Source organism: Mytilus trossulus, chromosome 3 (assembly GCF_036588685.1).
Source record: "Mytilus trossulus isolate FHL-02 chromosome 3, PNRI_Mtr1.1.1.hap1, whole genome shotgun sequence".
Taxonomy (NCBI): Eukaryota; Metazoa; Mollusca; class Bivalvia; order Mytilida; family Mytilidae; genus Mytilus; species Mytilus trossulus.
This window is the reverse complement of record NC_086375.1, coordinates 14,954,732-14,968,098: the sequence shown is the minus strand read 5'-3', so window position 1 is coordinate 14,968,098 and position 13,367 is coordinate 14,954,732. Positions and strand designations below refer to the sequence as shown.

General features: G+C 30.7%; 1 protein-coding gene across 14 annotated transcripts in view; it reads right to left on the bottom strand.

Annotated features, from left to right (window-relative positions):
• LOC134710227 (kinesin light chain-like) overlaps positions 1-13,367 on the bottom strand; it is a 38,170-nt gene that overhangs the window by 24,352 nt on the left and 451 nt on the right. For 6 of the 14 annotated variants that reach the window (XM_063570481.1, XM_063570487.1, XM_063570490.1 and 3 more), the window contains exons 1-3: positions 6,788-6,923; positions 2,582-2,825; positions 619-852 (exon numbers count right to left, since the gene is read on the bottom strand). In XM_063570481.1, the coding sequence (XP_063426551.1) occupies positions 619-852; positions 2,582-2,825; positions 6,788-6,837 (528 nt within the window). In that variant the 5' untranslated portion in view covers positions 6,838-6,923. Of the gene's footprint in view, positions 1-618; positions 853-2,581; positions 2,826-6,787; positions 6,926-10,705; positions 10,771-13,367 lie in introns of those variants that run through there. The other 8 variants (XM_063570494.1, XM_063570484.1, XM_063570482.1 and 5 more) reach the window with 5 other exon arrangements.

The window sequence follows — 13,367 nt, the reverse complement described above, 5'->3', positions numbered from 1 at the left end:
ATTAATAAAATTGTCGTCTGCTGTTACAAAATCAACAGGTCCTGCACAAGCTATGCTATAAATAGACTTTGTGTTGTTGTTTTGACAATTTTCAATTACTGAATTAGATTAAATAAATCAAGTGTATATGATAATTTACATTTCTACAAGAGTTGGATATGGTATACACCAAGCATGCCAGTAATTATCAGAATTGTTCTTACAAAGAGGGGAAGTGTTAGACACCATTCATAGTAAAATCTGGTAGTTGTTGGTTTTCAATGAAATTTCCTAATAAATGTGTGGTAGGATAAAAGTAAAATTGAATACTAGTATGTATCCCTCTTTGAAATACATTTATAGGGTACATGTATGTCTGAAAGTAAAAGCCCTCAGAACTGGCACAAATCAATGTGAACCAATTTTTTTATCAGTTAAAATACCAAACTAGTTAAAGATTTTTTTTAGATTAAATCAGTGAATCTTCTTAATAAATGTATTGATTTTGTTCATAAATCTTAATAATGACCTAATTGGGTGGGGCTTGTCATGTTGTTTTGAAAACACATTCTATTTCTAATCTGCCCAAGTGATACACAATATATATTTACAGCCATAAATAAATAAATCATAATTTACCTGTGTTTGTGGATCATTACCATCATATTTTTTAATTTCATTCATGAATTCTAAATGTTTTTTCTCTTCTTCTAATGTCGCTACTTTTTGTTCACTGAATTGTAATTTTTGTTGTGTATTCGCTAATTCGTCTCTTAACCAAGCGTTTTCTTGACAAAGTCTTCTCACTTGTGCCCGTAACTTTTGTTTTTCTGCCTCTACATGTTGTAAATGGTTGGCTAATGCCATCATCACCTGAAAACAAAACAAGCATTTATTTCAGATATTTGAGAAAAGAATGAACTGCTTCATAATTAACAGAGAAATACAATTATGTCTTCATGATAAATGAACAATGCTTCTGCTGTTTTGTGGCCGCCATCATTTCTGATTATTCTGCCAAGTTTGGTCAAACTTCGGTTTGTACATACGCTAATTTACAAGGAATTTATAAAAAAATCAAAATATATCACAAAAACAGACAAGCTGTGAGCACTGTGAAAATTAATGTGCTAGTAAAAACAAGCTGATATAGATTAATCAGTTAATTGAGTCTTGAATGATGGAAGTAGACCTTATGCAAGTGGATGTACATGTACAAGACTATGATTGATTTGAGATCATTCAAATACCAAATGAAATATTGGTCTGTTTTGTAGTGTTCGTAATTCTACTCAATTTTCAAACAGTTACAATACTGTCCATTAAGGTCCTTTCAACTTGAAATATTTTGAACAGATAAAATTGAAAATGGAAATGGGGAATGTATCAAAGAGACAACATCCCGACCATAGAAAAAACAACAGCAGAAGGTCACCAACAGGTCTTCAATGTAACGAGAAATTCCCGCACCCGGAGCGTCCTTCGGCTGGCCCCATAACAAATATATACTAGTTCAGTGATAATGAATGCCATACTAATTACAAAATTGTACACAAGAAACTAAAATTAAAATAATACAAGACTAACAAAGACCAGAGGCTCCTGGCTTGGGACAGGCGTAAACATGCGGCAGGGTTAAACATGTTTATGATGTATTTATATTCATTGCATAAAGTCGATTTCTAGCAGACGCAGCTCATATATATTCCTCATTTGTTTTCACTTTCAGGGCAGAAAAAAGTTTGCTTGTTGATTAATAGTAAAGACTACAGATTTCTTATCAGGTATCATTCTGCATGTTACCAACAAAGTAAAATTTCTTGTTCAATATCAAAGGATCTTATTACAACACAATCTGATTGATTTCATTTCACAATACAAAATCTACATTATACTTCAATTTATAGCTGTAATTTCCTAATGTAGGATTAAAGGCCATAAAAAGAAAGTATAAAGTAAAATCTCATTGATTAACTCGAGAGATGATAGTCAGGAGTTAATAACTGATCAATACTATATATCCAATTATTTTGATTGTATTCTTCTTTTGTTTCAAAAACCAATAATTGTTATGTTTCAACCTATCATATTTTTCTTTTTTACCAATAACCTTTTCAAGTGTTTTTCTACTTTACAACCTTAATTTTCAACCTATAGCTACAATGTATCACGTAACCACGACAATAGAGTCTTTCGGTATCAAAATTATAAAGAGGACAGTAAAAGGCACAAACCCAATAGCTGTTGAGGAAAATATGGTATACACAGATAGAGGGCAAATAAGACATGTCTAACCATCAGAATTATAACATACAATGATTAAATGTAAGAAGGAGATGGTCAAAAACCCTATTTTATTATATACAACTGAACGATGTGTATCTTGAATTTTCTTTAAAGCACTTTTTTTAAACTTTGATAAAATTCCTGGATTTTCTTTAGTGATAAAGCTAGTTTCTTTAGCTTCAGATTGCTTTCACCATAATGCCATGTGTTTTGACTTAATTTTTGTTTTTGTCAGGTTGCTGTTTCATTGAGGTACACCCCACATCTTTTCATAACTACATGTAAAATAACCAAGTAATATCAAATGGACACTAACCTGTGCTTCACTAAGTCCTAGTTCTATTGTTTCTAGAGACTTTTTCAGCCGGTTGGTTTTTTCTTCAGTAAGGTTTGTGTCGCCATTTTCCCGTTTTATAGATTTCATGGAGGTAAGTAATCCATTAAGAATCTGATGGTGCTCATTTTTAAGAGTTTCTAAACCTTGTATAATTGTTTTTGTATTAGAGGTTATATCTTCTTGTGTGACAGTCGTCATTTTGGCGATTTCTTCTATCTTCTTACTGAAAGTAGAAAACATGATATGATAACTTATGATTTTGTAAACAACGACATCTTACTCAATGCAAAATTCAAAGACAAACTGTTGACACTTTCTTTACACAAAACTCTACACTGTGGTTTCATAATTATTCATAAGATACTGTTTTTTGTGGGTTTTGAGGGTGAATTATGAATTCAAATGTTTAACGAATCACAAATTTTACAAAGGCTTTGTATGTAGATGTAGGTAAAACCACAAATTCAAATATCCATGAAAATGCAAGTTTTCCTAAATCCATGAAAATAGTTATCCATAAATATAAAGGAATCCACAGTAGCAAATGTAAACCAAGTTCTTCGATGTTGTAGTCACTTTATTCTGTTATTTCCTACGAAAAGTAGGTACAGTACATGAGATCCTCATGGCTGATTTATAAGTCAATCTCCTCCTTCATGAATTACTAAGAACTACCCTTGATTAATTTTTACAACTTGTTATCTACATTGTAAATAAGTTCAAATGAAACACCCTTATAATCAAAGATCTAGTTTAAGATAGTGATACTCATAGAAATTTTTAGTTCTTGTGATATATATAAAAGTTTAAATTATCAGACCTGCCTTACAAGTTTTCTCATATCTTTAAAAGTTCATCATTTCATTCTTTTAAATTGTACACTAAATTGAAGAGTTTCAAAATTTTAACTTTTGCAAAAATCAAAATGCATTACAATATTTTGTAATATTTCTTATTTCATTTTCAACCTTTGAAAAAACGTAGGCAAATAACATAAAGTTCATGTCATCTTTTACCAGATGGAAAACTTTCAATGAAATATTTAAATTGCTTGTAAATGGATCAGAAAGAATAAAGTTAACATGTATGCAAGCAAATTTATATAAAATACAAAATCCAAGAAATAAGGAATATATCAAACTATAGACAGCAATAAAATACATCCTGAAAGTTGTCAGAACTGTTTTGGTAAATAAGGGGAGATAATAAAAAAAAATATCTATCATCCATAAACATACTTTTTTTAAAAGTTATCCTGTTTTTCATACATAGTAGCTCTTCTGCCCATTTCGAAGGTTATGCATGAAAACTTTTAGCCCAGTAACCCAACTATTTCTATCTTTTATATTAAACATAATATCTCAAATAACGTGAATACACTCCCAGCATAATATTATATTTATAAATTCTTGTAATGTTATAAATTGTTCACGACACTAGCTATAAATTAATATTATTATGATTCCATATATTTGTCAAAGTTTTAAAGAAACTGACAGAATCCATAAATTCAATGAACTACTAAAATAAGGTCAACAAAATGATTATTTCTGTCAAGATGGATATTAACATATAATTTCGTGTAGTTGACCTATTACCAATAATTTCTATAATTTTCAAATGGCTGTAATTAACAAACAAAAAATGTTAACCTTGATGAAAAGTATATTCAAAATTTCATCAGCAAAAATCATTATAAATTCCTCAATCATCAAACCAAGGATTTGTATAACTGCACAAATCCTTGATCAATAAATGGCTTCAATTTATCTTCTATCTAAATACAGCATCATTCAACCTTATACAAATGTTATATCAACATGTTAAACAAACTTCAAGAACACAGTGCGAAAATACAATACTGAAATACAAATCAACATGTTGTCTGCTCTATGGTCCGGTTGTTGTCGCTTTGACACATTCCCTATTTCCTTTCTCAATTTCATTTAACCCCTGAATTTCTACTTATGTCATTATCATTCAAAAAAATGCAATACGAAATACAAATCAACATTAAACCCCTGAATTTCGACTATTGTCATAATCGTCCAATTTTCCAATTTCTACCATCAAGTTTTCCTCCATCATAGATTATACCTACCAATCAATGAACAGTTTGTAGAGGAATGTAGACAAACATTCCACACCTGACTCAGGTATTGATTAGAATGTCCCAGCTTAATTACATGCAAACTATAAAACAAGTTTAATGGTCCAATCAATGAATATTGTCATTTTCCTCCCTTTCATTTGATAATTGTATTTTTTCATCAATTCTTTGCAAGCAATTATATAATTTTGTTATTTTTGAAAATGATTTTGTTGATTTCAATCCAGCATTGCCTTCAATCTGTTATAAGCCTTAAAGGTATAAATTGGAACTTGAATTTTTACACAACTCTGTCAAATGTACATCAAAACATGTTACAACTCAACTTACATGTGTACATATTATACAAAACAACATAAATTTACCTCAAAAAGATAAAACTTGCTAAATATGGAGGGTAGAAGAAAACCAAAGCACATAGGTGTGGATCAATTATCACTGTGTTGTCCTTAATTTCATATATCAATTTTTTTACAGAACTTTGATAAAAAAAAAAGGCAAAATAAAGTCCCCCATCAAAACCAAATTTACTTCAATAAACGAAATGCATATCCAAGAAAATAAATAAATCCACATTATGTGCTTGAGTTTAAGAGCCATGTATCTTTTATCAGGTTAACATAAATTCATGTACATGTAGTTTTCCAATGAAAATTGCACACAAAAATATTACCAGTAATATCGGTCCTTTGACCTTTATAAAATGTCATCAAACCCTCAAAAACTAAACTACCATTCCCTCCCCACTCACGAAAAAAACCTAAAGTGTAATTTATACTCAAAAGAATATTAAGATGTAGTTTGATAAATCCAATGTCCTCATGAAATTTTTGCAAATATATATAATTGTAAATGCAATGTTGACCGCAAATCTACCAAAAATATTGAATTAATAATTTTATTAGAATTATTGTATTGGTCATACATGAACTTGACAACCAAAGCATACAGACATTCTCAAATTTTCAAAGCATTTTTCCGTGCAACTTATATTTCTAAAAGTCCTCAATGGTGACAGGTGTTGCATAATTTTCAGACTGATTCCCAGTCTATCATTTGGTAACAGACATTTTCATCAGTGCAAACTAGGACCAGCTGACATACACACAAAAGCAACTTAAGTGAAAAAAGTCAAGTTTTGGGATACAATTGATTTACCCAAAGCAGGCGAAATTAATTATTGGTCATACATTTACCATGACTTTTCAAATGAGAACGGAGAATTTATACTTTAATAGTAAAAAATTAAGCATCTGATAGATTAAGATCTTTTGAATACGGTACCGTTATTATACGCTCAGAATATATAACAAGCAATCATTTTAAAATAATTGCAAGTTTTCAGACCTAATGGTCAATGCTCTCAATAATTAATTATTGCACAGCAAACGGTTTGCAAAAAACGTTAAAAAAAAAGCATATTTCTCAAAAGTATCTTACTATTCTGGTCTTGTAACACAAGTATTCAGTCAATTTCAGAAAGACTATTTATAACTTTCTTCCACATATATTCCATTTAAACACCTTTACTGTTCATGTGAAAATCAACAAACCATGACCGTGACAACAATATGGAGACAGCTGTTTCTTAATCCCGTCAAGAATACTTCATCATTTATACCTTGTAAATTACTTGAAATCTATCCTTTAACCATCTCATCATTTACACCTCAGGTGAAAAAAAATAGACGAAAAAGTCACTCAATTAAAAACCTCAATCAAGTAAATATTTAACAAAAAGTGTCGGTATATAATTTTTACCTGAGATTTTAACAGCAACAATATGAGTCAACATCGGCATCCATAAAAAGATGACGCCACAAGTTTTATTTATTGATCCGTGTTTTATTTTCATCTGTTGCAGATTTTTAATCTACATTTGTTGTACCTTACTGAATAGTCTTCATTATTATATATTGTATCGACTTTCTGCTCTGGTGTACGAATCAAATGTACCCTTGTACTCTCGGAGATGATCTTCATAATGAGACAAAATATATAAATATGATTATGAAACACAGAACTGATTAAATCTTTGTAAAAAGTAAAAAATGATGAAAAAATGGAACACTTACATTCTATATGCCTTCATAGTCTCGGTCGCCATAATAATTTCCGTAGACATTTGTAATTTTAGGACCTACTACTTTTTTACACAAACAGCATCCATAATAAGAAGATATTCTAGGAAAATTTGGAATGTTGTATTGATTTTGGATATCTGGGGATTCATGCGTTGTTCGAATCAACAAGTCCTAGTCAAAAGACAAATATAACACTAAGGCCAACTTAAAGACATGAAATAATGTATAACTTGTCAATTTAAAAGACAACTAATCATCAAATTATCACCATTAATGATTAAAATTTATTAATTATCTTGAAATGAAGTACCCGACTCCCCTACTTTATAAATAGACTCTACCAATATGGAGCCAAACAAGAATATACAGAAGAGTATTGATTTTCTACAAGAATCATATTGATTCCAAACATCAATGATGTCATCCATTGAATAATTTATTCTATAAATCTTTTGTATGTATATCTTTATGTATTCAAGGTCAGAGGGTCAATTATTATAACCATTGTGTCCACTTCCTTTACAGGCATAAAACTGTATAACACCCCATCATCAAAACATCCCATAATCACTTCGACCAAAGGGCATTTGTCAACATACATGTAATTTGTTAACATGAATTGTTGTCATGGGCAAACACAACATTCATCCTACGAGGAAATGTTGCTATGGACAAGACATAAATAAACATTGAAATATACATGAAAAAGATTTTTTCAAAATATGTTGTAAGATTTGACATGGATTTTGTAACTAATTATAACAGATTCAAATTAATGGGAAATAACTCAATTAACATTAGCAATGATAAGAAATCAAAAAGAGTCAAGTTGAAAAGTATCTATGACATTTCCAAATAAAAACAAAGGGCAAACTATTTCTAATGCTTTCAGACTAATAGCTTGGGGGCCCACTGACTGCCTAAAAGGGGGCATGATCCAATCATGATCAGTGTTTCCCTATATAAGCAACCAAATTTTTCGCAGAAAAGGGGGAGTGTGTCCCCTTAAAAACCATTTAAATCCGCCTCTGCAGATGGCCCACGCGCACTATAATTTTCTATGTTCAATATATCATGTTTTATTCTGCACTCGCTCTATTTGAGCCGTCAAAATGCGTTGACCATTTTTGTGTCATACACAGTCACTGACCTGATATCACTTTTTCGCATGAATATTTAAATAGAAATTGCCAAAATTATATTTAATTATTCAAACGACCTACATGTTTTCAGCCGGTTCTTGTTTCCAATATTAATGTATACAACGAATCAAACTTATTACTTTGCAATTTTAAGAAGAAAAAAACATATTTCACTTGCATTGACTTGTTAATATTTTTGGTTTTCAAGCTATATATCATTATGTTTTATGCTTATTGTTGATATTTTAGTTCATTCTCAAACAAACTTGTTCATCATAGATTGCAGGTTTCAACAGGTAGATGTACATTTCATTGTGCTGTACAATTCTCCACCTGCATGATGTGAGGCCTTTTATAAAAGGGGGAAGTTTCCCCAATAGTTAAAATAATAACATATACAAATGTATCGTGTATATATACACACTTTATAATAACAATTGAAAATGTACTCTTTTAGATTGCAGTATAAAGACAATAATAGTGCATTGACTTGACATATCAACGATATCAGGATTGGGCCCGAAATAGGGAAAAGCTAGGCATAGTCTCGCATATCCCTGTTTTATATCGTTGATTTTGTTTTGGTAAGTCAATGCACTATTATTGTCTATATCAGGGTAAAAAATCTAATTTAAGCTGAAGTGGGCACTATCATTTCTATGTTCAGTGGACTATGAAATTGCGATCAAATTTTAATTTGGCATTTAAATAAAAAAAGATCATATCTTAGGGAACATGTGCACAAAGTTTCTAGTTGATCGGACTACAACTTAATCAAAAATTACTTCAACCAAAACTTTAAGCTGAAGCGGGCCAGAAGGATAAACAAACGGAACCACAGACCAGAAAATATTATGCCCTCTCCTATAGTAGGTGGGGCTATAAGGAATGAATTTGCATAAAGGATACCACAGAAACCTGCGTCTTGCCTGAGCAGAACTGCTGCTGTCATGGTAAAAGTGTAACATGAAGTGTGTAGTCCTCATAAAAACAATCGATTATCGACATATAAATATTGTTGACTTACAAAAAATGTACATGTACTTTGCGTAATAGTCAGTAGAATACTCAACCTCAAAACTTTACCAACCACTGATCTATGGTAATATTGTCCAATCAAAGTCCAGTTATTCAAGTATATAGCAAATAGAATACCTACCTGTTGTTTACGAACATCCAAACAAACAAGTTGATAAAAGGTTTTCTTTGCATGCTTTTATAGACATACTGTAACAAACTAATTAGGTATGGGTAATAAATCTAGCCCTCTCATCCCTTAATCTCCAGAAAGGTGAGTGATTCTTATAACGATTGTTCCAAACAAATAAAGAGGATTTATTCAAAACCTGTTGCTGCAACTACTTTATCATATCAGATTTTGTGATAGTTGATTAAAACAATCATATGATTATCAATTTGTTCATTATTCTTTGGTATTTTTCTTCATGCTGTAAGTCTTCACAATGAACATTCTGAAATCTACAGGCTCGAAACTTTAATTTTATAATTAACTTCTGTTGGCCTATAGACATGATAGAGATGATTTTTACAGGCCCTAGAGAAATTTTACAAGCCTGGGCAGCTTGGCCTGTGGTTCAGCATGAAGACTGTTGTCGTAGTGCTGATCTTAAATAATTGCATTAAAATAAAGATGTATGTTTCATTATAATACAATATTCTGATTGGCTAACTGCACATCACATGTTATTCCATAAGCAATTGCATTACACAATAAAACTTATAATTCATGATGACACGAGGTCCCATAATAAAGTATACAGGTAAATTAAACTAGAGGCTCTAAAGAGCCTGTGTCGCTCACCTTGGTCTATGTGAATATTAAACAAAGGACGCAGATGGATTCATGACAAAATTGTGTTTTTTGTGATGGTAAATTGTTTGTAAATCTTATTTTACTGAACATTCTTGCTGCTTACAATAATTTCTATCTATATTGAACTTGGCCCAGTAGTTTCAGTGGAAAATGTTAGTTAAAATTTACAAATTTCATGAAAATTGTTAAAAATTTACTATAAAGGGCATTAACTCCTAAAGGGGAAAACTGACCATTTTGGTCATGCTGACTTATTTGTAGATCTTACTTTGCTGAACATTATTGCTGTTTACAGTTTATCTCTATCTATAATAATATTCAAGATAATAACCAAAAACAGCAAAATTTCCCTAAAATGACCAATTCAGGGGCAGCAACCCAACAATGGGTTGTCTGATTCATCTGAAAATTTAAGAGCAAATAGATCTTGACCTGATAAACAATTTTTGGTTTGGTTTTTGAGTTATAAGCCAAAAACTGCATTTTACCCTTATGTTCTATTTTTAGCCATGGCAGCCATCTTGGTTGGTTGACCGGGTCACGCCACACATTTTTTAAACTAGATACCCCAATGATGATTGTGTCCAAGTTTAATTTAATTTGGCCCAGTAGTTTTTGAGGAGAAGATTTTTGTAAAAGTTAACGACGACGACGACACCGGACGCCAAGTGATGAGAAAAGCTCACTTGGCCCTTCGGGCCAGGTGAGCTAATAAAAACTTGATGTAAATTGTTTTTTCATGGTCCTAGCTAAAAGATGTAATTATAAGTATTGAATTCTTCTTTTTGTAACTTCATAGGGTTGTAAAAGTGTTGACCGTGCACACATTTTTAGAATGAAGCGCGGGAAAATGTACTTCGGTCAACACTTTAACACCCCAATAAATTTACAGAGAGCATTCAATTCTTAAATAAAATACATAAAGTTATTTACCCCCTGTCTTCTGTAACAGCTTCTGGTGAACCTTTTGATGACTCCATGCTACATGCAATTAAAATCTGAAAATTAACAAAATCACTTAAAACCATGCATTGATACATTCAAACAGAACAAATCATTTAACAACATAATCATTCTATAATAACATAAAATGTATCTATAAACAGTGCTAACATGCTTTAAGATATGAATTTTATCTAAATATTTCACAAATTTAAAAAAAATATAATCCTTCTTACTTTTTTTCAGTCTTACACTTGAAAATTTCAATTCAAATCAGAAAATTTAAACTTAGACCCCCCTTAAGTTCACAGTAAATTTGTAATAAATATGGATGTTTTTATTTAACTCTCTAATGTCTAAGAAAATAAAAAAAAATCACGACAATCCTTGAAATTCTTTGTATTTGAATTCGAACCAACCGAGAAATAAGATTTGAAAGAAATCAAAAACAAGATACTTTTAGAAAACAGAAATCTACCCATTAACAATGATTAACCAATATGTCAAACTTGATGGCTCACACATCACTTCTGTAAATTTAGATTCTAAAATCTTTGAGAATAATCAGATTTACCTGCATGCAGAGGTCTGAATAAGGCGCAGAGTCCATGAGACTGTCCTTTACTCAAGAAAATTAGCCTTGACTAATCATTTTCATTAATACTGTGAGTCTAAAGAGGCATAAATTCAGATTTTATAATATTGTTTAAACCGTGACTACATGCATGTACATATACATCATGTAACTCCATATTATATCAAAAGTTTCAGAGTAATTTTAATTAAATGACATTTTGTTGGTCTGTTATGTTTTGGAGTCTAAAATAATAAATTATTTAATTATACAGCAATAAAGTTTCTTCCTATCTGAGTATCACTGTTGGACTCACCATGGCCAAAACTCAATCATGTTTTAGTTAGTACTCTGTGTAAATTTCCCTTATTCAGATCACAAATCATCAATGATCATAATTCATTGATGCTTTTCCCATAGACAGAGAGATGTTTAGGTTGGATTATGAGAAATAAAATGAACAGAATTCTGTATACTTTTACTACTATATATAGCTACTACTTGTTGTAATATCAGAATCTAAACATCATTTATGATATACATACATGTATATGCTGAACAAAGTAACATGCAAATACCATTCAAATATTGTAAATTCAGAAATGCTTGTGTTCAATTATTATTCTGATTGTTGAACAAATATCATAAATTAGAATTTCAAGAAATGCTGCATATGTATTGTCCAAAATTTAATGAAATACAAGCTTTTCTTATTTGCAAAACCTACATGCACAGTGTAACCTGTTGCAAATTTTCGCAGTATACTAAACATTTCTGGATATACCAGTAACCTGTTTATATCATTTGTGTATATAATTGCCTAAATTGCAATGCAGTGATGATTCATAAATAAATCAGATAAATGCCAAAAAATGTACATGTACTATGCATTATCAGGCCCATTCTACATGTTATAAAATTAAGAGAAAAAAAAAAAATTATGTCAACATACATATGATACATTTATTTGTGAGCATGCTTGTTGGACAGTATTGGCACTATGCATCAAACTTTAATGATTGAATTCAACTGAATAGACAGAGGCAAAAGTAATGTTACCTGCAGCTTTTAAAAGGGGCACTCTTAGAAAGATCTGTGTGGAAACTACACTTTTAAGTTTTAAATTAGGGCACCTATTACATAAATGTAAAGGCAATAGATAGGGATTAGTCAAATTAAACAATAGTTTCATATATATTCAGGGTTAGGAAATAAAGATAAGAGATAAATTAGCATTTGTTGCAATTATTTGTATACAAGCAATGTACACATGATGTATACTTTGAACATTTGACAATAATTTTAAAATGTGTTTTTCTCAAGTAAGCTTCTTCTAAGCAATTAATTATAAGATTAATTTAAATTTTGTATATTGTTTATGTCTTATTACTACAAGTACTATTTTTATTGAATTGAACTGTTAGATAGTTAGATAAAGTTAATATATTATAATAAATGTGCAAAGTCATGTATTTTATCATTATTTCAAGATGCACAAATATCATGATTTAATAGTATATATACATTAAAATACAAAATATTGCATCTATGATGATATTTGATAAAAGAATTTGCCATAAACACCTTCATCTCCAAGTTATGATAAAAAAAAAAACTGCTTACTAACTCATAGTGTACTCCTGATCATACTAACATACTAGATTTCATTCATCCAAATATTGACTAAAATAATCATATAAGACTTCCTGATGGAACACATGAATTAAATCAAAGAAAACCCACATCAGTATCAGGCCACCGTGGCGATAAGGTCTGAAAGATTAACTGTGCCAGTGGAATATAAAAGTACAAAAAGTACCATTACAAGGTATCGATAAAAATGATAAGTCTTATTTCAACTGTCTTTTACATGTGCTTAAATATCTTTCACAGAGGCCAAATTGTTATGATGCAGATTTTCCTTGGTATCTAGAATAGATTCATTGACCGGATTCCCTAACTCTCAGGTATTTTAGACACCTGCAACTTGTCAAAAAGAATAAGAAAGACCCTTAGAGCTAGTTCCACAGCTACTGTTCTGCATGACCTGCAAGGGCGGGGTGGTTCGCACAAGTCTAC